The following is a 25835-nucleotide window of genomic DNA, read 5'->3' as shown; positions in this document are numbered from 1 at the left end:
GTGTATATATACCACATTTGCGGGATTGCTAGTTGATAAGGAAAGCTCTATGTTGAGTCTTCTTTTTTTTTTTTTTTTTCAGTCATGGGGCTTGAAACTCCGGGCCTGGGCACTGTCCCTGAGCTCTTCATCTCAAGGCTTCCTACCACTTGAGCCACAGCACTGGTTCTGGTTTTCGGGTGGTTAATTGGAGAAAGGAGCTTCATGGACTTTCCTGCCCAGGCCGGATTGAACCACGATCCTCAGATCTCAGCCTCCTGAGTAGCTAGGGTTACAGGTGTGAGCCACTGGCACCTAACTGTGCTGAATATTTTAAGGGACCTCCATGCTACTTTCCAGAGTGCTTGAAAAAGTTTCCATTCCCACTAACAGTGTAGTAGCATTCCCTATAGCCTACATCGCCACCAAGATCTGCTATTGTTGTTTTATTTGCATTTCTTTTATGGCCAGAGATGTTCAGCACTTCTTCATGGACATGATAAATTATATAGGACTCTAAACATTCACACACTGAGACCAAAGGAGGATGTTTTTAGGAGAGGATCATAAAGACTCAATATCTATGGGCATATGATCATATTAAATGATGTTTATCAAAATGAACTCCAAGAAGTAAGAATAATAATTTTTTGTTGTTTTAAGTTTTTTTCTCCTTTGTCACTGTTTTTAATTTCTGTACCTTTTGCCTTGTATGTAAGTTTATCTGTTTTGGGGGAGTGTAAGGGGAAGCACAGAAATGATGGGGCACAGGGTGGACAAATGTAGCTGTGATACTCACCAGACACTAAGTTGAAATTGAATTATATAACTTGAAGGGAGTGGGGCAGGATGGGAAATCTGGGAGAAAATGAGGGATGAGGTGACACTGTACAAAAAGAAATGTACTCCTTATCTGATTCATCTAACTGTAATACCTCTGTACATGGACCTTTATAATAACCATTAGAAAAAACAAACAGCTATGGATACAGGTGAAAATTATTCTTCTTTTAATTTATGAGGAATAAAGCACATGTGAAATATTACACAAAACCATTTGCAAGAGCAACATACACTTTTAGAAAATGAATAATTTGACAATAAAATTAAAAAATAATTAAAAAAAACAAAAGCAGGGCTTCTCAGGAACATGTGGACTAATAGGAGTGGGAAGGGTGAACAGAGAGAAGGAAGGAGGTGAGTATGGTAAAAACATTTTATGAATCTGTGTGAAAAGTGGGACAATGAAGCATGGCTGAGATTTGTTTGGGAAGTAGGAAGGGAAGATGACAGAGAGTGATGGAAAGGCTGAGTATGGTTAAGGTTCACTAGATGCAAATATGGATATTACGTTAAATGGGGCCCCTTGACCATCTCATTGATGTTCATAAAATAGTGTGGAAGGGGAAACAAAGGCTCCCAGTTCTGCAGACTGAGAAGTTCAAGACCAGGCAGTTGTGTTTACAAGATTCTTCATTTCGGTGATGATTCTGCACAGTCCTGACAAAGGACAAGATTCCACTTCTTAGCACAAGGGTCCACAGTTGGCATTCTCTTCTACAAATCTAAAGTCCTATTGTAATAGCCCGCCACCCCCAACTGCCACTAATACATGGCCTCATTGAAACTTCATTACTTCCCAAAGCTTCTGTCTCCAAAGGCCACAGTTGGATTAAATTCCTACCCTCTTAATACCTCACAGTAGATATTAAATTTGAATGTATGCATTGATGGGGACAAACAAGATTTGCTATATCATACATTCATTCTATCTTTATTGTTTTTAACAACTATGCTGTTTCACAGTAGCTGCACAATTTTACATTGCTTTCAATAATGCACAAAGCTTCCATTTCTCCATATTCCTATGGGAACTGTCTTTTCTATTAGTTTGACACTAGTCATCATAACAAATGTGATATCTCATTGTAGTTTAGATATGTCTTTCTCTAGAGGTTAGGGATTATGAGCATTATTCAGGTACTTACTGATTACTTGTATACCTGCTTTGAAAAATATATATTCAAGTTCTTTTGTTTATTTTGAAATGGAATTTTGTGGCAAGTTTTAGTTCTTTATACATTCAGGATATCAAATCTTTATTAAATGTCTGATTTGCAAATATTTACTCTCTACTTTTTTTTGGGGGGGGGGGGGTCGGTCATGGGGCTTGAACTTTGGGCCTGCATGCTGTTCCTGAGCTCTTTAGCTCAATGATAGTGCTCTACCATTTGGAGCCACAGTACCACTTCCAAGTATTTACTCTCATTCATTGCTTGTTTATTGTGAACAGTTGTAAATGAACATGGCAGTTCAGAAATCTCAACTTTCCATATCCATATTCTTTTGATTATGTCATTACCTTTCATTGAGATCAAATTGATGTGAATATATTCATGTTACTCTACTTGGTAATAGGAAGTACATACAATATACACAGACATAAGAATATTTATCACTGAAAAGAGTTGAGCAAAATAGGCAAAGAATTGTAAGAATAATAGACATCAATATGAAAATTTTAAAGGCTTTTGACATAAACTATTAACAACTTATATAATGATTTTCCTTGAGAAGATGTCTTCACAGAAGGAAATAATATTCATTTTTAAATGTCTACTCCATTTCACAGTTTAATGTGCCTTGAAATTACATTGATATAACTTTTTTTTTAAACTTAGGAGGACTACTCCTTATTGATATAGTGGTTTCTACTATTAACAATCTCTACAAAGTAGAACTCAATTTTATAGCAGAGAGTCAATGAACATTGATTTCTGAAATGAGAATTTTATTTTTCTTCACAGTACTGAGGCTAGAAATCAGGACGTTGGATTTGTTCTAGCATTTGAAGCATGCCTCCAGCATTGCCTTTTTTTACTTTATTATTTTCTAATACAATTTTTTTAACCCAGGCCTGCTACACACTGCTTCCTCCCCCTGGTACTTTATATATAGCTTAGATTACAGGCATGGGCCACTAGGCCTAATAAGGCCAATACATTTTTACCTTTCCCCTTAACCCACATCTATTCTTTTTTTTTTTTTTTTGGCCAGTCTTGGGGCTTTGACTCAGGGCCTGAGCACTGTCCCTGGCTTCTTCTTGCTCAAGGCTAGCACTCTGCCACTTGAGCCACAGCACCACTTCTGGCCATTTTCTGTATATGTGGTGCTGGGGAATCGAACCCAGGGCCTCATGTATACGAGGCAAGCACTCTTGCCACTAGGCCATATCCCCAGCCCAACCCACATCTATTCTATACTGAGAATATTCTTCTCTTTACAAAATAGCTTGACCACTGCTTCTCAGATCTGCCTTGTCTTAACTCCATACACAATAGGATTCAGAGCAGGAGGGCACATCAGATAGAGGTTGGCAATGATGATGTGAATGTGGTGGAGAATGCCCCCCGCCCCCGCAAAAAAAAACCAAACAGTGAGTGAAAATGGTGATTAAGGCTGGAACATACATGATGACAATCGCACACAGGTGGGAAGTGCAGGTGCCAAAGGACTGTGACGAGCCTCCACAGATGACAGGCTCACAACTGTCCGCAAGATCATAGTGTAAGACAGAGAGAGGCAAAACATATCAAAGCCTCCCATCAAAAGCGCTCTGAAAAACCCATAGATTGCATTGACCTTAACATTGCCACAGGATATCTTAGCCACAGACATGCGGTCACAGTAGGTGTGGGGATAACATTTTCCCAGCAACAGGGCAGGCGCTTAGTGAGGAAAGTGAATGGGATGATGAGTATTGCACTCAAGACAGTGGCCAGACAAGCCTTGGCAATCACAGGGTTGGTGAGGATGGTGGCATAGCGCAAGGGGTAGCAGATGGCCACATAGCGGTCCAGGGCCATCAGCATGAGCACCCCAGACTCCAGTCCAGTCAACATATGCACAAAGAACATCTGTGCCAGGCAGGCATTGAAGTTGATCTCTTTGAGGTTGAACCAGAATATGCACAGCATGTTGGGCACCGTGGTGGTACACAAGGTGACATCAGTGAAGGACAGCAGGGCCAGGAAGTAGTACATGGGCCTGTGCAGGGTTTCCTCATGGCTGATGAGGTAGATAAGCCCACAGTTCCCCACAACGGCAATGATGTACATGAGGAAGAATGGGAGGGAGACCCAGAGGTGTGCAACTTCCAGGCCAGGAATACCGTTCAAGATAAAGAACCCTGGGGTCAGGCTGGAGCTGTTGGCCCTAGGCATAATGGCTGATAGAGAGAGGGCATGTTATGCTCTTTGATGGTGACAGTTTCCTGGGCCAGAGTAATAGTCAAGAGTAAGTATGGTGAATGGAAACTAGATGCAGAGTTAATTAATGAAAAGTCAATTAAAATTTAAATGATTGTATTATATTGTACAAGGTATTCCATTTTGACATTTTTTATTATGCACACATTGTACTCCTTTCAATCGCAAGCTTTCATTCCCACTTGCCCCTTATTAAAACAATGCCAAAAGTTTTCATTGTTCTTTTTTCACACAGGCTCGCTTTCATTCACTGGCTCTTACCCCTCCTGCTCGTATCTTCTCCCAGCAAAACTTCTTTTACTTTCTATCAGTTTTTAATGTATCTTAACTATACTAGTGGCTTCATTATTGTGTTTCATATATACTTGCAGTGTATTTTTGTCAGATTAATTTCTTCAATTGCTCTCCGTATCATCCCTTCAAAGATGATTTTTTTTTTGCTTTCTGAAATTTCTTTTTTTTCCTTCTTTATTGTCAAAGTGAAGTACAGAGGGGTTACAGCTTCATATATAAGGTGAGTACATATCTTATCCAACCTGTTACCTCTTCCCTCATTTTTCCCCCCGACTCTCCCCTTCCCTTTTCCCTCTCCCCTCCATGAGTTGTACACTTGGTTTACACCATATGGATTTGTAAGTATTGTTGTTGCAGTGGATTTTTTTTATTCTTTGTCTCTCAAATTTGGTATTCCCTTTCCCTTCCCTACTTCCAATCCACATATATACAATATCCAGGGTACTAAGATCAGTTACAGTGATAGCAGGGGTAATGCCACGGGAAGGGAATACCCAAAGATGATTCTTATAAGGCTTTTTAGCATATATGAATTGTACAAAATAATAGACTTTATTATGAGACTCTGTGTGTGTGTGTGTGTGTGTGTGTGTGTGTGTGTGTGTGTGTGTGTGCTGGCCCTGCAGCTTGAACACAGGGCCTAGGTGCTATCCCTGAGCTTTTAAGCTCAAAGCTCGTGTTCTGCCACTTGCACCACTGTTCCATTCCTGGCTTTGTGGTAGTATTATTGGCGATTTGAGTCTCATAGACTTTCCTACCTGGACTCGCTTTGAAACTTGATAATCAAATCTCAGCCTGCTGAGTTGCTGAGATTAGAGGTGTGAGCCACTGGCACCCGGCCATTTTACTGTGTCCTCATACACCCATCTTGTTCACCCAGCCCCTCACACTGGTCACCTTCTTCTTCCCAAATAGTCCCCTTCCTATATAGGACCTTTAAAATGAGAACCGAGTTGTTGGTAGTCTCTCTGTCTAGCTTCACAGTCTACCTCTGTTTCTTAATGCATACAGTATGCTTTTTTTGGCAAGTTGTTTGCTCACTCTGGATTTTAGTTTTTCTCTGTCTACTTTGAGATAGCAATTACATCACCCTCAGAAAGTGAGCAGGGTTAGACAAGAAGCCAATTGAATATAATGGCTAAGAAACATATAGTGCACATCGAATACTCAGTAATAAAAATCTCTATTGTTTTTTTTACTATTATTTTCGTATTCTTACTCAAGTCACAGCAGTCCAAGAGATCAGGCTTGCCTTCATTAACATATGTAAATTAGGAAGAACTGCTCAGCATGTATAGTGTTTAGGTTGGAACTAGTGTTAGATCATGAGGCCTCTACTGTCATATGACATTCCACATCAACTTTAGAACGCAAATACTAGTTATTAGGGCCTCCAAGAGATTAGAATGTGTTACAATGCTTTATATAGGAAAACTATAAATGCCTCCTAAGTCTGGAATGAAATTTGTAGGTATCCCAGCAAGGCACCTGGTAATGATAAATAACTAAGCAAATGGTCGTTGGAGCATTTCCATAGGGAATTGGTCTCTGTGGAATACCTTGCATGCTTCTGCTTCTTCTAATGTAGCCAGAGAATAACTAGAGATGTACCACCTGGAAGAAAAAGCAAGCATAATTTTTGTCTTTGCAGAGCTTGCTTATACATAAAAACTGATCACTCATCAAAGAAACCACAGGCTCTTCCACACATTAGTAACATATAACAAAACAAAAACAACAGGTGTATACTTATCTATTCACACAGACAGCCCAAAACTAAGTCAGTACTTCCTTCCTCTACTCTGCTTACAATCTCTCATTTCAAAATTAAGCATCCAAGTAGACACATTATTAGAAGAGTTATTTATAATAATAGAAGATACCCAAAAGAAGGAAAACTAGGTAGTAAAGTGTCTGCTCTCTGTTACAAAGAGAGCCTCTTTTTACTGTGCACTTAGTTTATAGTAAGCACAGGCACTCAGGCTTCATGAACTGACTCCTGTTCCAACCTTATCCTATTGGATTTCAGTAAATCACAAACTTTTTCTTGTACAATTTTCCTAACACTTAAGGGAGAGTGAAACTACTAAATGCATATGAAAAGATAGATTATTCATTTAACAGACATTCACTGACTCCATTGTGATTTGTGGGGTTATATTAGCTAACCAGATAAAATCTTCTCCTCTCAGGCTGCTGATAATTCAGTTCAGGCTAATTCCTGCATTACAGTCTACACACATGAATGCTTGTTATTATTGTAATTTCTAGGACTACATGGAGGTTCTGGGTGACTCAATACAGCCGAGCCCACAAATTTACAAGTGGTAGATTATTTACCCTGTGTTGGACCTGGGAACTGCAACCATAGTCAGGACACGGGGAATGCAAGGCAAGTGAACCAATGCATACTTTATTTCAGAAGGGCCAGGGTTTATATATCATTCGAAATCAATTCCCAATTTTCAGGGCAAAGGTTAACACAGCATATATCATTAGAAATCAGCTTACAAGTTTCAGGGTAAAGGTTAACACAGCATGTTATCCATTTTAACTACAAGAATTTGAGGAGCCATTTCTGGGAGGAAGGACACTAACACAGAAGTTTATCTACTACAAAATTTTACTGCTTCGAAGAGAGTTTACTTATTTGGGGCCAAACTATTTACTACCTAGCTACTATTTGCTCCGGACCTTGACCAGGGCTCTATGCACCTAGAAGAGACTTCTCTGTTTACTGTGGGAAGAAACTATCCTGATTATTGAGAAGGGAATTTGCGATTTGCTAAGAAGAAGCTATCCTATCCATAATGAGTAACTATCACTAAAGGCAGCTGTGCAAACCAGTCTCCTCAGGGAGACTTTGTATGGGGAAAGGGGAGATTCTCCTGACACAGGCGGCATCCTTTGGCCCACAGACACAAAGAAACGTCTAACTGGGAATATGTCCCCAGGAGCCTGTCAGTATGCTGACCGGCATTGAAGTGACCGAGGCTAAGTCTTCCTTTTGGTCAGAGAAATTACTTTCCCACAACCCGGATGCCATGTGGCTGTGTACAAGACTTGCCTGAGAGGATTTCTGTAGAGTTGTTCTCCCATTAAAATCCCTCAACACTCTACAATTGAATAGTCTTGAGCTACTGCTCTCTACGTCTCCATAAGCACAACCTCCATTGAAAGCAATCAGAATGCAAGTATCCATTAGTTAAGTCAAAGTTTTTGTTTTTCTCTAATGTAACACATGGTTTCCTGGACTTTGTTATCTTCAAGGAATCATGAGGCCGTCTTTACTTTATTTCACAATTTCCTCACTCCCTTTTTCCCTTCTGATTTGTTGACTGCTGATATATCCTTTAAGAAACAGAAAAGAGACACTAAATTTCCCACCAACCACATCTCAAACACTTCTTGAGTTTTTCATTTCTTTTTTGCAAAATATGTATCTTTGGGAATCATTTAAACTCACCTCAGTTTTGGCAAAGACCAGACTAATGTATATGGCAGTGAATTCAGAGAATATCTTTTAAGATGTCCACAGCAATCCAGCCTTACTGTGCCTTTTAAGGATTCTCTGCCTCTGTATGTATGAGGCGCAGTGGTTTTAGTGTCTCAGAAGACTCTGGTTAGAAAAATAGATCCTCTGGGATGTTAGGTGTGGGTTTTGAGCATGTGTTCTAATATTCATAAAATCATTTATTTTGCATTTATTTTCTTTAGTTTTATCACAATATCTGTATCACCACATGCCATATATTCATATGTGTATATATAAACACATAAACAGAAAAACTGTATTTTATAGTTTTATGAAAAAGGCAATCATATTTTATAACATTAGCAACATGGATATGTTATTTTTAATGTATGCTTTGTCCTGAGTTTATTGATTAAATTTATGCACATATATAAACATACAAATATGGTGGGATTTCTTTGTTTTGCTTTCTTAGGAATTGTGGTAAAATCATTATGAAGTCTCCCTTGTGCCTTACTTGTTTAAAGTTTCTCTTAGTCTTTATTGTAGAGAAGACTGATAGTGCAGGGATTGTAAAACAAATAAAATGGAGTTTATCATAGCAGATGTTGAATATATATAGAGATATCTTTGATAAACTTGAGCAAGTAATTGAAAAGATTTCTCTTACAAGATCTATTTCATAACTTACACCTGCAAAAATTTTAAGTAATCAATACATTAGGATGGTTTAATGCCATGTCAGTTGTGCCTTTTATACATTTATTTTCTAATACATCTCAAAATATGTTGATTTTTATAATTCACTTGTCCTAAGTAATGCCAAACTTGTCTCCAAGTAAAAATTTGATTATACTTTCCCTCATTGACTTGGTTATGACCTCATAAGTAATTGAGCTCAGGGTAGGAGGAAGTAGCAGGACAAGGTTGGTCACAGTGAAGTGTATGTGGTGGTTCTGTTCCCCCAAACCATGAAGGAGAAAAGTGAAAAAAAACATGAACATAAGTGATCACAACAACACAAGTGCTGAAAAGCTATGTGACAAGTGTCTGATGAGCACAAGTTCACTACAGACCAAAGTATATTTTAAACTAATTTAAAATTAGCTTGGTAATAATAATTATGAGTACTTTAATTTTTATTGTCAAACTAATATACAGAGCGGTTACAGTTTCATACGTTAGGCGTTGGATACATTTCTTGTACTGTTTGTTACCTCCTCCCTCATTCCCCCCTCCCCCATTCCCTTTCCCCCCATGCTTTGTTCAGTAGATTTACACTAAACAGTTTTGCAAGTATTGCTTTTGTAGTCATTTGTCTTTTTACCATGTGTCTCTCGATTTTGGTATTCCCTTTCAGTTTCTTAGTTCTAATACCTGTATACACGGTTTCCAATGTACTCAGAGAAGACACAGAGATAGTGCAGGTACAAAGACAGAAAGGGGATAGAAGAGGATCATCAACAATAGAACCTACGGTTTCACATGGCATGTTGAAAATAATTACAACAGTGATATAACAGTCGTTTCCATAACATGGAGTTCATTTCACTTAGCATCATCTTTTGTGTTCATAAGGGTATAGCTATTGGGCTCTTGGTTTTCTCATACCTTGATGATTTGTCAATCTATGGTTCATCTTCAGTGGAAATGTAAGTATTTATGATTACTGTGCACTTTTAAAATTAATATAGAATCCTATTTTGTATTGTATTTTTACAAGCATTTCTTTTTGTGAAGTAGATTTTGTTTTGCTGGTGGTGAGTACCACTGGGAAAGGGGTGGTGAAAAGAGGATGAATGAAGTACTTTCAACATGTACACGAGAAAAGAATAATGAAACCCCTTGAAATTGTTTTAAGAGAGGGTGGATAAAGGAGCATAATAGAGAAGGTTGATTAGATCAAGGTATTCTTATGCATGTAGGGAAATAATACAATGAAACTCCCTTGTACAAATAATATTGTGTAATGTAATATATAATTATCATCTGATATGGGGCAATTTTACCTTTTATTTTCCAATTTGAATATTTTTTATTTGTTTCTCTCCATTGTGGGAAGGCTTCTAGAAATATACTGAATAGAAGTACTGAGAGAAGTAATAATTGTATTATTCCTGATATAGAAGAAAAAACTTGAAACTTTTCACCGTTTAAGAAAATACTAGCTATTATTTTTATGATATTGAGGTACATTCCTTCTGTAATAAATTTTCTGAGTTTTTATTTATCATAAAATGACAAATTCATTAAATCATTTCCTGTATGTATTAAAGTGACCAAGGTGGCTTTTTCCCTTTATTCATATGAACTATATCACACTTACGGATTGGTGCACATTGAAATAGCCTCTCATCCCTGGGACAAATCCAATTCGTCATAATGAATGTTCCTACAGAACTGATTTGAATTCTCAAGTTCATTAATATTTTACACAGGGTTTTTACATTTGTATATATCAGGATATCATCCTATACCTTTTGTTTCTGTGTCTGGCTTTGATGCCGATATAACATTAGCCTCATAAAATAAAGCTGGAAATATTCTATCTCTTCATGTTTTTTGGAAGAGTTTAAGAATGAAACTATTAGCTTTTTTATTATTAGGATGTAGGATTTCATATATTCCTTTTAGTTTAGTAGCTGCATAAATGCGAACAGTGTCCTCATGATCTTTTGTGTTTCTATAGATTTCTGTGTAATGCCTCCTTTCCCTTTTCTGTCTCTTTTCCTAGTTGCATCTTTCTCTACCTGCAGGTAGCAATGTAAATGTTTCCTTCTCAGCAATGCATTTCCCACTAGGTTGGGTTGTCTAGGTTGGGTTCCTAGTAAGATGCCTTCATTACACCGACCTATGGCCGGCATGCTGGGTATAACATCTCCCATCCCAGCTCTCCCATGCTCCCCAGCACACAGCGCTGGACGCTGCCCCTCAGTAGACAGAAGTAGCATGCACAGGGGTTTGTCTACTTGATTCACTGCCATATTCAGCACAGCCAAAGAATTGTATCATGAATGAACCAGTCAGTTCCAAACCTTCTTTTTGGCTGTTTGTTTTTACTGCTTGAATAAAAATATCTTAAACAATTAAATATTGAAAAATAAGCATGCATCCTAAGGAAGGCAAATAGCCACAACCATCATTTTTTTTAAAACAAATGGAAATGCAGAAGTTGATTAAGAAGTATATATAGTTGATTCATACTGTGGTCTGTCATGTTACTTAACATAATCTAAGTGAATATAGTATAACCAAAGTGAGGAGGAAAGAGATTTAGGTTCAAGTAATGTTGCCCCTTCCTGAAGTTCAAATTCTCTAGGAAGAATATGATATCACAGTCCTAGCATGCATTCCATCCCAGGGAAAACGGCACACGGAGGATGTGACTACCAGTAAGTGGACTATGTGATTCCCCAGAATTCCTTGTTCCTTCTGCATTTTAATTAGTAGAAATGCTTACTATTTGCTAAGGAAGAGGCCGCCATCTTCTGTTCTTGTAGAGAATCAATCAGCTTGCCTTCCCCATTAGCTCTTTGGCCCTCATCACACCAACATCATGGTGTCTCTTTCCTCCAGTGTCTAAACGGCATTGGATTTCCCCCCCTTCCTTCCATTCCTCAAAGCTAGTCACAGATTCATTCAGGTTCACATTTGTTGGAATGAGGTGATTCAGAATCCTCCCTACTCACCCACCCTCTTCCTTTTACTAGCAAGCTTTCCCTTGCTTTCCTCTGAATGATTCAAACTCACTGTGCTTCTCCATGTTTTTTCACACTCGTACTACTATGAGACAGTTAGGCTCCATTTAAGAGGAAGCTTACATGACCCACCTAATAGATTCTCTTGGAATTTTCTAAACAAGTGGACAAAATTTTTTTGGAGTAGTACAAGTAGAGATCCCATAGATCTTAGATGCAGAAGAGGTATATTTAACTTTGTGGAATTTATATTTATATTTAGAATGTATTTAAACATAACAAAAGTAATACTCAAATAGTGATAACTTTTTCCCGGTGGGTCATGTGAATACTTTCTGACATCAATGAACTGTAAATATAAAACTATAGCTGACTCATCTGCTTCTCCAATTCCTGTTTGATATCGTAAATTACAGTTTTAGTATGCTCACATGCATGAGTTTTCAATCTCAAGATCATTAAGTAATCAGTTCTAAATATTTTCTTTAAAATAATAATAAAATCCTTAAATTAATAATAAATATTTTCATTAAATACCTTTTTTGTAGTGCTGCACTTTGTATATCCTTAGGAAATGTTGAACTTTTGAAATGAATTATTTTTCTACATTTCCCCTCTAATTTCTTTGAAGATATACACCACTCTTAAGTTGTCATTTCATATAATTTGTCTGGAATATATATATATGCAAATGTGGAAAGTTGAATTCAACATCTCACAAAAGTGAATACAGTTCTAATGAAAATAATTTTATATCTACAAGTTATTATCATTCCTTGTGTTATGTCGTGTCTGTGAAAGAATGAAGACAGTAATATGGTATCTCATGTCCTGATGCATCTTTCTTTTCTCCAGTAAAGACCTGCTTTAGTCAGAAACCTAGAAAATCTAGATTTTTCTTTAGCAACCAACCAGCTACCTATGGCTAAAGACCTAAAAAGAGACTTCTCTGAAGAGGAAATGACAGTGGCCAAGAGACACATGAAGAAGTGCTCAACATCACTAGCCATAAAAGACATGCAAATCCAAACAACACTGAGATTCCACCTCACCCCAGTAAGAATTGCCATTATCAAGAAAATTAATAACAACAGATGCTGGAGAGGATGTGGCCAAAAGGGAACACTACTACATTGTTGGTGAGAGTGTAAACTTTTCAACCACTCTGGAAAGAAGTATGGAGGTTCCTCAAAAGTCTAAACATAGAGCTCCCCTGTGACCCAGTTTTGGGCATCTGCTCAAATGATTACAAGCAAGACCACACTAAAGCCACCAGCACAACTACATTCATTGCAGCACAATTTGCCATGGCTAAAATATGGAACCAACTTAGATGCCCCTCAGTAGATGAGTGGATCAAGAAAATGTGGTCCATATGCACAGTGGAATTCTATTCTTCTAACAGAAAGAATGGCATTGCCCTATTTGTAAGGAAATGGAAAAACTTGGAAAAAAAAATCATACTAAGTGTACTGAGCCAGACCCAAAGAAACATAGCCTCTATGGTTTCCTTCATTGGGAATAATTTAGTACATGTCTAGGAAAATCCTAGCAGAAGATCACAATAGCTCAATAACTACATACATAAGAACACATAAGATGATGCTAAGTGAAATGAACTCCAAGATATGGAAATAAGTGGTTTATCATTGTTATTTTCAACATACCATGTAAAATTAAAAAAAAAAGCACAAAACAGAAACAGAATGTTGCATGATTCTAATCTGACCTAAAGATAATAGGTCTCAGTTACTAGAAATTCACTTCAGAGCAATGGTACTTAGTGCAAAACTAGGGTCAAATTCTCTCCTTGAAATTTTGTAGCTTACAGAATTAATTGTTGATAAGTCATAGTGAAATAAACAGTAACCCGGCAAGTGTCCTATGATATTCAAATTTCTTAGATCTACTACAAAGTTCTCCAAGTCAGAATTTCTATAAGACAAGATACTTGATGACTATGTTTGGTCTCTTTTCTAATGAACAACTATCTACCCTAGGTGTATAAGTATTATTTGTATATCATATTACATACTTGTCATGTAATTAATGCATAGTAGTGGAAAATTTAAAGACTTCTGGTTATCAACATATGACATATAACCTGTACACTAGCAGGGAGAATACAAAAAGTTTGTGCCAGGATATATAGTAAAGCTAAGATTGTTTATAGGTAGGCTTACTTACAAGGTTAGATGTGGAAGCTAGAGTCAGCTTATAAACAAACATACTGAGTGTTATTCAAGTAGATATAAATGTATTACTTGAAACATGGTAGAACTCAAATAGTGTGATTTCTTAGAAAGACAAAGTCAAAGTCCACCAGAAAGGTGGTATTTGAAAGAGATGCAGTAGGGTCAAGAGGAAAGTACTAGGTGAAATAAAATATACATCAGCCAATATTTAAAAATATGCAATACATCAAAAATTTGCATGTCTCATTTAGAGCCCAAGCTAATAATCTATTTCATTACACTTTTAATATATAGGCTGCCAAAGTGAGCACTTAATGTACTTTTGATTTTCATTTCTCTAATGACCAAAGAATTGAATATGTCTTCATGTATTTCCTAACTCTTTGTACTTCTTTTGAAAAGAGTTTTGTTTATTTACTAATTTGTTATTATTATATGTTAGTTTGATATTTAATATTTTTAGTTCTTTCTATATATTCTGGGTATTAATTTGCTGGCACTACTCTTCTTTCTTTTACCTTTAATTACAGTATTTTATAATCTAATATATCAGTATAATTTAATTGTATTATATAACTTATATGTATATATGTAACTGAAAGGTTGCACATCAGAATTATTTAATCTTTTTTCAAAAATATTTTTCAGGACTATTCTTGTGTGTTCTGTTAAATTTTGGGAAACAGTAGAATGGTCTATCTTCTTGCAAACTGTAGGTACTGGAGAGTTAAGTGATTACTTATCTATGCTGTCTCTGTTGTACCTAGAAAAGATGATGCTCCAAGGAGTTCTACATTATAAATAGGAACAAAATAGTTCCTAAGATGATTCCCAGTAGCTCAGCCACTGTCCTCTGAGCAAAGATATATCTTTGTTTCATGTAAACACATGCACAGTCCCCTGACACACACACACACACACACACACACACACACACACACACACACACACACACAGAGAGAGAGAGGAAGAGATACATTCCTCCTCTGAGATTATGGTAGAAAGAGACAGTAACATCAATTTTCCTTCCACTTTAGAATATATCACACACACATACACACACACACTGAGCATACACTTGTACAGAGAATGGAAATGTTCCTTCCTCCATTCACTTCCCAAGGTCTCAATGGAGGTCTTGGATTGCTCCTGCCGATACTGCTGATACACGATCATCACATGGCTATGATCATGATCATGACTTAATTCATGCATGCCTTCAGAGTTTTGTTTTGTTTTGTTTTTGGAAGAACTTCACGGTTTTTAGGGTAAGGAGATTCCTGAATTGGGGTTGCATTCTTGTTAATTAAGAAATGGGTATAGATTCTGACAGCTGAGATGGGAGGATGTATAAGAAAATTTCAGATAGTTATCGCTCCAAGTTTGAAAAGGCACAAGGCTCTACTGTATGCGTTCTTCTCCTTACTGCCTTGCATGCTCATTTCTACCTTGAATAAAACACTCAGTTTTAAACTTCTAAAATGACAACTCTTGTGCATAGCATTTTAAAGAGGCATAAGTCAAACTGGCTGTGAAAGCTTTCAAGAGCAATTCCAAGTGATGGAATTTTTCTGTGGTGAGTGAAACAGAGGATAATAACAGCCTCTTCGCACATCTTTGTTGTTGTTTACTGAATTCTCTCTCTCTCTTTATTGGGAGGAATTCTCTCTTTCTCTTTTCAAGGAATTCTCTATATTTGACATCCTAGTCATGTTTGTATAATGTGTTCATTAAATGCACCCCTAGGATTTACTCATGTAACCTTCATCTTATACAAAAATGGATACAAAATTAAATAAAAGGCATTGCGAGGAAAGGAGAGCTATCGTGCTAAACTTTAAATTTCCAGTAGAGACACCTATTGGAATGATGTGCAAATCCCCTAAGAACTGTGTGTGGGGTATTAGAAGTTTCAGCACTGATTGCTCTGAATCAGAGTCTCATTCTCCTCCCATGTCCCCCACCGCAGGGCTCTTCCATGAGCACCACACCTGTTCCTTTCTTTCTCTGTGTTTAATCAGCACGTTCCAGCTCACCATCGCCACTTCCTCAGCCTCGGGCTCCCTACATGGACCCATCTTCTAGTCACCAGATGGGTGTTTCTACTCAAAGCATGCGCTCACATCTGCCATTCTCCTTAGTACACATATGTATTTTGTTAATCCTTTTCTCAAAAGTTTTCTTTTCTACAGGCTTTAAAAATGTATCCACTACCCACCTTCTCTCTCTCTCTCTCTCTCTCTCTCTCTCTCTCTCTCTCTCTCTCTCTCTCTCTCTCTCTCACACACACACACACACACACACACACACACACAATAGTTTTGATTACCTGGCTGGAAAAATCCTTGATTTAATGGCTCTCTGAAGTTGCAAGATGGGTAGAAAATAAAGCAGTGTATTCTAGTCTCTGTTGTTTGGTTTGAGCTGATAGGTAGGTATCTTTATTGTCCTAAACTAGACTCTACTGTCATTAGATTTAATCATAGAAAAGCATTGGTATCCGATGAATTTTGCATTTCCAATAAATCCAGCAAGTGTTTACATTGGTACTGACCAAGTTCTAATAATATAGAAGTATTTTTTTAATTTTTTTAAGTTTTAAGAACATTCTTTGATTTTCATGAAAAGAAGCTTTTAGCATAGGGTGGTGATTTATATTTTGGGGCACTTAAGTTGGTGGTGAAGCAAAAGGTGTAGCTTTGAATGTGCTAACAATAGATCTCTGGAATTATTTTCAGAAGATGCATTAGGTAAAACTAATCAATACTGGGAGAAGAGACCATAAAAATAACTATTAATAGTTAATATTTAGTAACTAACAATGAATAGCTAATGTTTCAAAAGAGAATGGGTATCTCTTACTAGGATGGTGAGAGTCTTTGAAAATAAGCAAATATTTGATCAATGCAGTTGTTTGCTTAAAGGGCAGTTTCAACCAGGAGAATGCACATGATAACAAAAAGCAGGAACTCAACACACTGACCAGACTCATCTACTTTAAGACATGGGCCCCAAATGAGGTGGCATCATATGAGAGCACACAGAGTCATAGTTCCATAAGAAAGAATAATCACCTATTATTTCAATGAATATGCTGTTTGTCAGTCTCTAACTCCTTTTGCTTTTCGTGTTTACAGAGGCAATTCTGTACTACTCTATTATGACCTATCAAGAGTCAACACTAACCCCACTTTCATTCATCCTAAATGGCATCCCGGGTCTGGAAGAGGTGCACCTGTGGATCGCCTTTCCCCTGTGTGCAATGTACAGCATTGCTCTCACAGGGAACTTTGGCCTTATGTATCTCATCTACTCGGAAGACGCCTTGCACAGACCCATGTACATCTTCCTAGCCCTTCTTTCCTTCACCGACGTGCTCATGTGCACCAGCACGCTTCCCAACACTCTCTGCATACTGTGGTTCAACCTGAAGGAGATTGATTTTCAGGCCTGCCTGGCCCAGATGTTCTTTGTGCATACCTTCACAGGGATGGAGTCGGGGGTGCTCATGCTGATGGCCCTGGATCGCTACGTGGCCATCTGCTACCCGCTGCGCTACGCCACCATCCTCACCAACGCGGTCATTGCCAAATCTGGGCTCCTCACTTTTTTTCGGGGTGTCCTGCTTGTCATCCCCTTCACTTTCCTCACCAAGCGCCTGCCATACTGCAGGGGCAATATCATCCCCCACACCTACTGTGACCACATGTCTGTCGCCAAGATTTCCTGTGGGAATGTTCGGGTCAACGCCATCTATGGTTTGATGGTGGCCCTCCTGATCGGGGGCTTTGACATCCTGTGCATCACCGTCTCCTACACTATGATTCTCCGCACAGTTGTGAGTCTGTCGTCTGCAGATGCTCGACAGAAAGCCTTCAGCACCTGCACAGCCCACATCTGTGCCATTGTCATCACCTATGTCCCAGCTTTCTTCACCTTCTTTACACACCGCTTTGGGGCACACACCATTCCCCCCCACGCACACATCATCATGGCCAATCTCTATCTGCTCATGCCTCCCACCATGAACCCCATTGTGTACGGGGTGAAAACCAAGCAGATACGAGACAGTGTTGTTAGGCTCTTGTTTAAAGGAAAGGATACGTCTGCTAATAAAGTTTCTACATAGTGTTTTCTGAGAAGGCGATAATCCCCTAGCCAGGGGAGGAACACCAACAAGATGAACTTTTCAAATGAACTGTTCAGATGTTTGCCTGTGGAAAATACTTTCATGTGAATCCGATTCTTCTCTTTTGCAAGGTGAAAATTAGGCTAAGGTAAGAAATGACTCTGTGATGAAATTCAAAGCTTTTTACTCATACAAGACCTCACATTTCCCTGCATTTAATCTTAATAGATAGACATCTTTTTTCCTGAATGAAAATCTACACCCATTGTGGCAAAATAATTGGCTCACTAGGTCTGGAGTTTAATATTTAATCATTTTATATTTTTACTTTAAGTTTTTATTATCAAACTGAATTACAGAGAGGTTACAGTTTCATACATTAGTCATTGGATACATTTCTTGTACTGTACCTCGTCCCTCCCTCTTTCCCTCCCCCGCCATGAGTTGTTCAGTTCATTTACACCAAACAGTTTTGCAAGTATTGTTTTTGTAGTTGTTTGTCTTTTTTTACCCTGGGTCTCTCGATTTTGGTATTCCCTTTCAATTTCCTAGTTCTAATACCAGTATACACTATTGATTTAAATCCCTGGCCAAATAGAATCTATGTCCATTAATTGTCTGTAGGGTTTTGCTTATTTCAAAATTCTCCTGAGAGAAGCATTTGGAATTCATTCATATTTAATATTCTCTCCCATTTTTTGTTCCAACATTGTCAACTTTTTGTCCGCTGGAGATCATACATACCAGGAAAATTGCAGCGAATGTGAATTGTAACAGACTCCTAGTAGCCAGAAGCTGGAACTAGTGCCAGGGCCCATCAACATTAAAGTAAAGGGACACTTGTAATATATTTTGTATGATAAATGAAAGAGACAAAGAATGTATGTAATATATGTTCACTTATATGAAGCCCAGAAAAGGCTAAAGCAACTTAGGGTATTAGACATAAGGATCATATTTTCCTTTGAGAAGGAGGGCTGGGGGCTGGGAATATGGCCTAGTGGCAAGAGTGCTCGCCTCATATACATGAAGCCCTGGGTTCGATTCCTCAGCACCACATATATAGAAAAGGCCAGAAGTGGCGCTGTGGCTCAAGTGGTAGAGCGCTAGCCTTGAGCAAAAAGAAGCCAGGGACAGTGCTTAGGCCCTGAGTTCAAGCCCCAGGACTGGCCAAAAACAGAGAGAGAGAGAGAGGGGGGGGGGGCAAAGTAAGGACACTGTGAAGTCACTCTATTGGTTGCTTCTTGATCTGGATGGTGGGTGCAGGCATGTCAATCTGTGATGCTTCAAGAAGCTGTCCTTGCTGAGGGGCACTGTTTTGCATGCATATTGTGCCTCAATCTAAATTTTATTTCACATAATAGGTCTTGAGCACATACTCTGATCCTGTAAGCTCTAGAATTTTCTTTCTTGCATTTCGTGCTGTCTGTACCTTACAAAGCATGAGCACATTATTTTCTTTTAGAGGTATATTAAATATATTGTAAATTTTATGTGCATATTTGTAGAAACTGTAAACAAAAAACATAGACAAGATTGTGGTAAAAATGAAACATTTATCTTGAACTCTTCTCCATCTAATTCCTTTGCAGGAATGCCCATTAATTTGATTATGTGTGAATGTGTCTATTGAACTGATTATTCTTCTAGTGATTGTTTTACTTTAAAGCATATCTGAACTTGAAATACTATTCTTCTATATGCAATGAGAATTTAACTCAATTGTTAAGTATGTGGCATGTCTTGTCCCCCAAAATGTTGTATATGCTTATATGATTACCCATATATAATCACATACATACAAAATATATATGTATAGTTTCCTTCTGTAATGTAACTTCTGTCTGCTTTTCTGTATTGTTTATGTGCTGGTACCAGGATTTAAACTCAGAGCTTTGTGCTTTTGCTCAGCTTTCTCACTCATGGATGGTGTTCTATCACTTGAGAAATACTTCCAGACCAGCAGGTTGCTGGTTAACTGGAGACAAGAGTCTCATGGACCTAGCTGCCCTGGTTGGCTTCTAATTTCAATACTCAGATCTCAGCCTACTGAATAGCCAGGATTACACAGTATAAGTCACTGGCACCTAGCTTGATTTTCGTCTCCTTTTTTCTTTCTTTCTTTTTGGTGATATACCTGGGGCTTGAACTCAGGGTTTGGGTACTGTTCTTTAGCTTTTGTGCTCAAGGCTAGCTCTCTACCAATTGAGCCACAGCTTGACTTCCCAAATAGTGGGTTAGTTGGAATTGGAAGTGAGTCTCATGGACTTTCCAGCCTGGGCTGGTTTTGAACCATAATTTTCAGAGCGACACTTTAGCATGCTGAGTAGAACTGGATAGAGAAAACAGTCATTCCAGCACTATGAGTGATGAACATGAAACTGATGACAGTGTAGAAGAACAAGATGAGAATGAGATGGGAAATGAAGACACTGAAGACAGCTTCTACTGAGTTCAGCCTCAGCACAGACTTAAGGACGACAACCTGACAAAATTATCAGACCCAAGTCACCTGTCATGAGTGTCTAAGCCAGAGATAGTTACTAGATACACTGCCCTGGTATGTCAGGAGAGTTAGAGCAAAGAAAAGGCTTAGTTCACATTCTCTCTCTCTCTCTCTCTCTCTCTCTCTCTCTCTCTCTCTGTATTTCTCTCCCTGTATTTCTTTTCCTGTATACCAGAATTTCATAAAATTTCTGTCAGGCTTGTAAATTTGTACTTTATGTTTATATTGACCATACATTTGAAATTCCTTTAAAATATATTCATAACAGCAGAAGTCTATACACATACACATATCTAAATAAATATCCAGTTTAACACTTGTGCATATAGTTATATGAGTTATTATTGTAGACATGGCAGGACTGAAATGTTTTGGAGTAAATATATGAGTAGTGTATGCTGAGTAGTTGCAAATTATTGTTACAATGGGCTTATTGCTCATTTCTCCTTTTCAATACATTTGATTAGTCATCTCTTATCTCTATGGGTCATTTCAAGGGAAGCAGAGAAAATAAGGAAACCACAATACCTTAAGCCAAGAATGTGAATTATATTTTTATAAGATAAATATCTCATTACTTTCTTTTCAGACTTCTACTTTAATTACTAAAACCTATTTAATTGATAAACAATCAAAAACATAAGCTTATCAGTTAAACACCCAAACTGTTTCCAAAAATGCAATATTAAATATAGACCAGACAATTTCTAACAGAAAATGTACATATCTTTCTGAGTAGGACTTGTGGGCAAATGCACAAAGAATGTTTAAGTATGTACACCAATTTACAAGTTCCCTATTCACCTGTGATTTCATATGCTGATTGGAATAAACTCATTGAAGACTTCCCCCCAGAGTAGAGGTAGAAACTATGAAAAAGAGCATTAGGTAGAGTAGACTTTGCTTTCAAGAAGTTTAATTTCAAGTGGAATGGAAGACAGCTGTTATCACACTAGAAATATTAATCCAGACTTTCAGCATATTGTTCATGAATATGTTAGAATTTATTAGATAACCTCATTTTGAAATAGTAAAGGTGATGTTGAAATTGCAAAATAAAATATATAGGGAGATTTTTACCTGACACATCTCATCAATACAATTATATATATATATACATATATACATATATATATATATGAATAGCCATTAGAGTTACTGGAAAGATATTCATGAAATTATTGTTTGAAAGTTTATTTTTGTAGTCTATATTTTTCTGAGTTGTGTGAACTGAGCCAATATAAGATTTAATTGTAAATTGTCAAATAAAAGTGAAACTATTAAGCGTATACAGATATAAAATTGCAATTGGTAAATATTTGTCCTCAACATGGTCTGGAAATTCAAGCCATAGGACATAGGTAAAAATCATACATACATATATATATATACATATACATATATATACTTTCCATGATATTATAGTTTGTGATGAGGAATTTTACTTGACACCAAGAGATTTCAAATTATAATCCTACCATTATTGCCATGAAATTTCAGTTGTTGACATTGATTCCCTACACTAATAGAAAACCTTAAGAAGAATTTTTCTTAACTGAATTTTACCATTCACCAGCTCTGAACACTTTAGTGGCAAATTTGAGGAGGAAATAACAAGGAGTATTTTATTGATGTAAATTCTCCTTAATGTTGAGGTAAAGCACCTTGTAAAAGCCTTGCCTGAGCTCTTTATTCTTGAGTGCATGCACCATGGGATTGGGAGCAGAAGGAATAACATTATGTAGCACATTGGGTAGAACTGGGACAAGGGGAACTTTCATTCCTGCTCTGTGAATGATGGAAACAACAGTGATGGCTGTGTAGAAGGACAGGAGGAGGAGGAGGTGGGAACTGCAGGTACTGAAGGCCTTGGATACAGCTTCTACCGAATTCAGCTTCAGCACAGCTGCTTTGCTAATTGAATAATTTTTTTTAATTTAATTTTTATTGAAAAGTGATGTACAGAGGGTCACAGTTACATACATTGGGTATTGGGCATATTTCTTTTTGGATAGTGTCATCCATTCATTTTCTCCCAGTTCCCCCCCTCCCAAAGTTGTATAGTTCATTTCCAACATAATGTCTTATGAGTATCACTGCTGAATTAGTTCACCCTTTGTCCCACCATTGCTGTTTACCCTCTCCAAATCAGATAAACTTATGTATAAACCAAAAACAGTGACCAAGGGGGGAAAGAAAACAGGGGAAGAAAAGAATAGCAAGCAATACAATTTTTTTGGCGGGGGGGGCCAGTCCTGGGCCTTGGACTCAGGGCCTGAGCACTGTCCCTGGCTTCTTTTTGCTCAAGGCTAGCACTCTGCCACTTGAGCCACAGTGCCACTTCTGACCATTTTCTGTATATGTGGTGCTGGGGAATTGAACCCAGGGCCTCACGTATACGAGGCAAGCACTCTTGCCACTAGGCCGTATCCCCAGCCCGCAATACAATTTTTTAAAAATACTTCTTGTTTCCATTTCTTGGAGTTCATTTCAATAAGCTATGTGCATATCATATAAAATGATACTTATCAAAAATACTTTTAAATACATAGGGTTTACTGTATTTCTCCACTTGGCAGTTTTAAAAGGTACAGATCATTTCTACTATACAAGTAGTAGAGCAACTATAAATATTTATGCTGATAGTATTCTTCCAATACTGTGTTCATGTATAATCATTATATTTAAGTCAGTATTTGCCAAGCAGTTTCTAAACTTGCTCTACTTTATTGCATCCATGTTGTAATCCTAGTGTATCCATACACTTGCAATGAGAGAATTTTATTAAAAATGTGGGCAGACAATAGCTATACCCTTATGAACACATAAGATGATGCTGAGTGAAATGAACTCCATGTTATGGGAACGATTGTTATACCACTGTTGTAACTACTGTAAACGTGCTATGTGTAACTGTAGCTTCTATTATTGATGATCCTCTTGAATCCCCTTCCTGTGGTTGTACCTACACTATCTCTGTATCTTATCTGAGTATATTGGAAACCATGTATACTGGTAAACAGTGGTATATAGGGTAAAAAAAAAAAGACAAACAACTACAAAAGCAATACATGCAAAACTGTTTGGTGTAAATGAACTGAACAACTCATGGGGGGAAGGGAAAGGGGGAGGGGGGAGGAGGGAATGAGGGACGAGGTAACAAACAGTACAAGAAATGTATCCAATGCCTAACGTATGAAACTGTAACCTCTCTGTACATCAGTTTGATAATAAAAATTTGAAGAAAAAAAAATAAAATCCACACCAAAAAAAAAAATGTGGGCAGATTAGGTAATGTAATAAGTCGATTGGAATTTGATGAATGACTAATATTTTCCTGTTACAGCTTGATTATTTAAATGCTTTCTTATACAAATGCCCATTGAAATGCTTTATCAATAAAGATAATTTGATATAAATAATATTCAACAAGGTCCCTACTAGAACTAAAATGTAATTTCTACCCATCATTAATTATGTCAAATATAATGAATAAGTTCTCAATTTAATTGTGCATAGAGATAAACACATCTACTCAAAATTTTCTGGAAATTCAAGCTATATAAATTAGGTAACACAGTAAAAAACATATAATTAGTATCTTTTCTTGGATTACATAAAAATAATGTTGCTTTCTTGGTTGACATTAGGAGACTCCCAATATTATTTGTGTCTTTTAGTTATGAAGATTTTCTTGTTCACAATGACTGCATAGGACAGGAGGAATAAACCACATGTCCCTAATTTTGCACTTTTACCTTATATAGTCATTTGAGAATGTTAATCAGTAGATATGTGAGGGAAAAAAAACAAATGAGAATATTCTCCACATTAATTTCTCTTGGTATTCAGATGAAGCACCTTGTATAAGCCTTGCCTGAGCTCCTTAATTTTTAATGCATACACCACTGGATTGAGAGCAGGAGGGATGACATTATGTAGCACATTGAGCAGAACTGGGATTAATGGAACTTTCATTCCTGCACTAGGAGTGATGGAAATGACAATGATGACCGTGTAGAAGAACAGGATGAGGATGCGCTGGGATGTGCAGGTACTTAGGGCCTACTCAGCTTCTACTGAGTTCAGCTTCAGCACAGACTGAAGAATGAAAGCAGATGATGAAATAATCAAACTCAAGTCACTCCCCATGACTGCCCAAGCCACAAATAGCTGGTTGATGCTGTTGATTTTCCTGTCATTACAGGCTAAGCTGGTGACTCCCAGGTTAGAGCCAAGGCAGTGGTTAATCTGATTCCTGGAGCAGTAATGTCTCTGTGCAGCCAGCACCGGCACTGAGATGGGAAACAGAAAATTTCTGAATGTAAATAAAACAGTTGATTTGACCACGAAAGACTCTGTAATGATAGAAGGATATCGAAGCGGTCTGCAAATGTCTACATATCTGTCTATAGCCATGCAGATAAAAATACCTGACTCCATGGCTACAAAGCAATGGATGGCATCTATCTGAGCAAAGCATTCAGGGAGACTGATGGCCTTGGCATTGAACCAGAAGATGGCTAAGATCTTAGGCATGATGGTGGTAGCCAGTCCCATGTCCAACACAGCCAGGATGCCCAAGAAATAGTACATAGGCTGATGCAGGGCCACCTCTCTGTTAATGATGACCAGGATAAGGGTGTTGGTACTCAGAGCCTAGAGGTAGAGCAGAGCCAGAGGCAGGGAGAGCCAGTGCTGGCCAGCTATGAACGCCCGGGAACCCCAGCAGAATGAACTCAATCTCCTGCAACTTAGAGCTGTTGGAGTCCCTGAGAAATTGGAACATTTTCTTTTTTTAAAGTAGTTTTTATTGTAAAGGTGATGTACAGAGTGGTTACAGTCACATATGTCAGTTAATGACTATATTTCTTCTGGAACAGTGTCATCCCCTCTCTAATTGATGTTTAACGTTCTAATGAGATGGATGCTTTAGAGACCCAAGGTATATAATCAGAAATTTGTATGTTAAGAGACTTCATTTATAGGAACTTAGATATATACATACATACATGCATACATACATACATATATAAAACAGAGCTCTTTCCAGTTGTATTCTTGAAAAAAAAAACTACAGACTCAAATAAGTGATGCAGTGGTAACAGCGAAATTGTCATTTGTTGGTGTTTAGGGGTTAAGACTGGGCCTGGGGCTTGACAAGCCGGGAAAGTACTATGCCTACAGAAATGATTGTACAAAACATTCATGTAAAATTCCACGCATTATTACAAAAACAAAAGTAGTTGAGAAAACAAAAGAAAAAAGGTCCATCTTCTCTCATTTTCTTA

The 25835-nt window shown here is 37.7% G+C and overlaps 1 protein-coding gene and 2 pseudogenes across 1 annotated transcript; 1 reads left to right on the top strand and 2 right to left on the bottom strand.

The window, feature by feature from the left end:
- Window positions 1–3231: 3231 nt before the first annotated feature.
- Window positions 3232–4202, bottom strand: LOC125361707 (annotated as a pseudogene).
- Window positions 4203–17069: 12867 nt separating this feature from the next.
- Window positions 17070–18038, top strand: LOC125362399 (olfactory receptor 52N1). The gene has a single exon (XM_048361249.1). The coding sequence runs from the start codon at window positions 17070–17072 to the stop codon at window positions 18036–18038; it is 969 nt and encodes a 322-aa protein (XP_048217206.1).
- Window positions 18039–24375: 6337 nt separating this feature from the next.
- Window positions 24376–25333, bottom strand: LOC125362397 (annotated as a pseudogene).
- Between the last annotated feature and the right edge of the window lie 502 nt (window positions 25334–25835).

Source organism: Perognathus longimembris, chromosome 13 (genome assembly GCF_023159225.1).
Source record: "Perognathus longimembris pacificus isolate PPM17 chromosome 13, ASM2315922v1, whole genome shotgun sequence".
NCBI classification, from domain to species: domain Eukaryota; kingdom Metazoa; phylum Chordata; class Mammalia; order Rodentia; family Heteromyidae; genus Perognathus; species Perognathus longimembris.
The sequence above is the reverse complement of the archived record's forward strand: the minus strand, read 5'-3'. Positions and strand labels throughout refer to the sequence as shown.

Bases quoted from the DNA above. Each gene is read 5' to 3' on its own strand.
- LOC125362399 (XM_048361249.1), top strand. From the start codon at position 17,070: ATGACCTATCAAGAGTCAACACTAACCCCACTTTCATTCATCCTAAAT.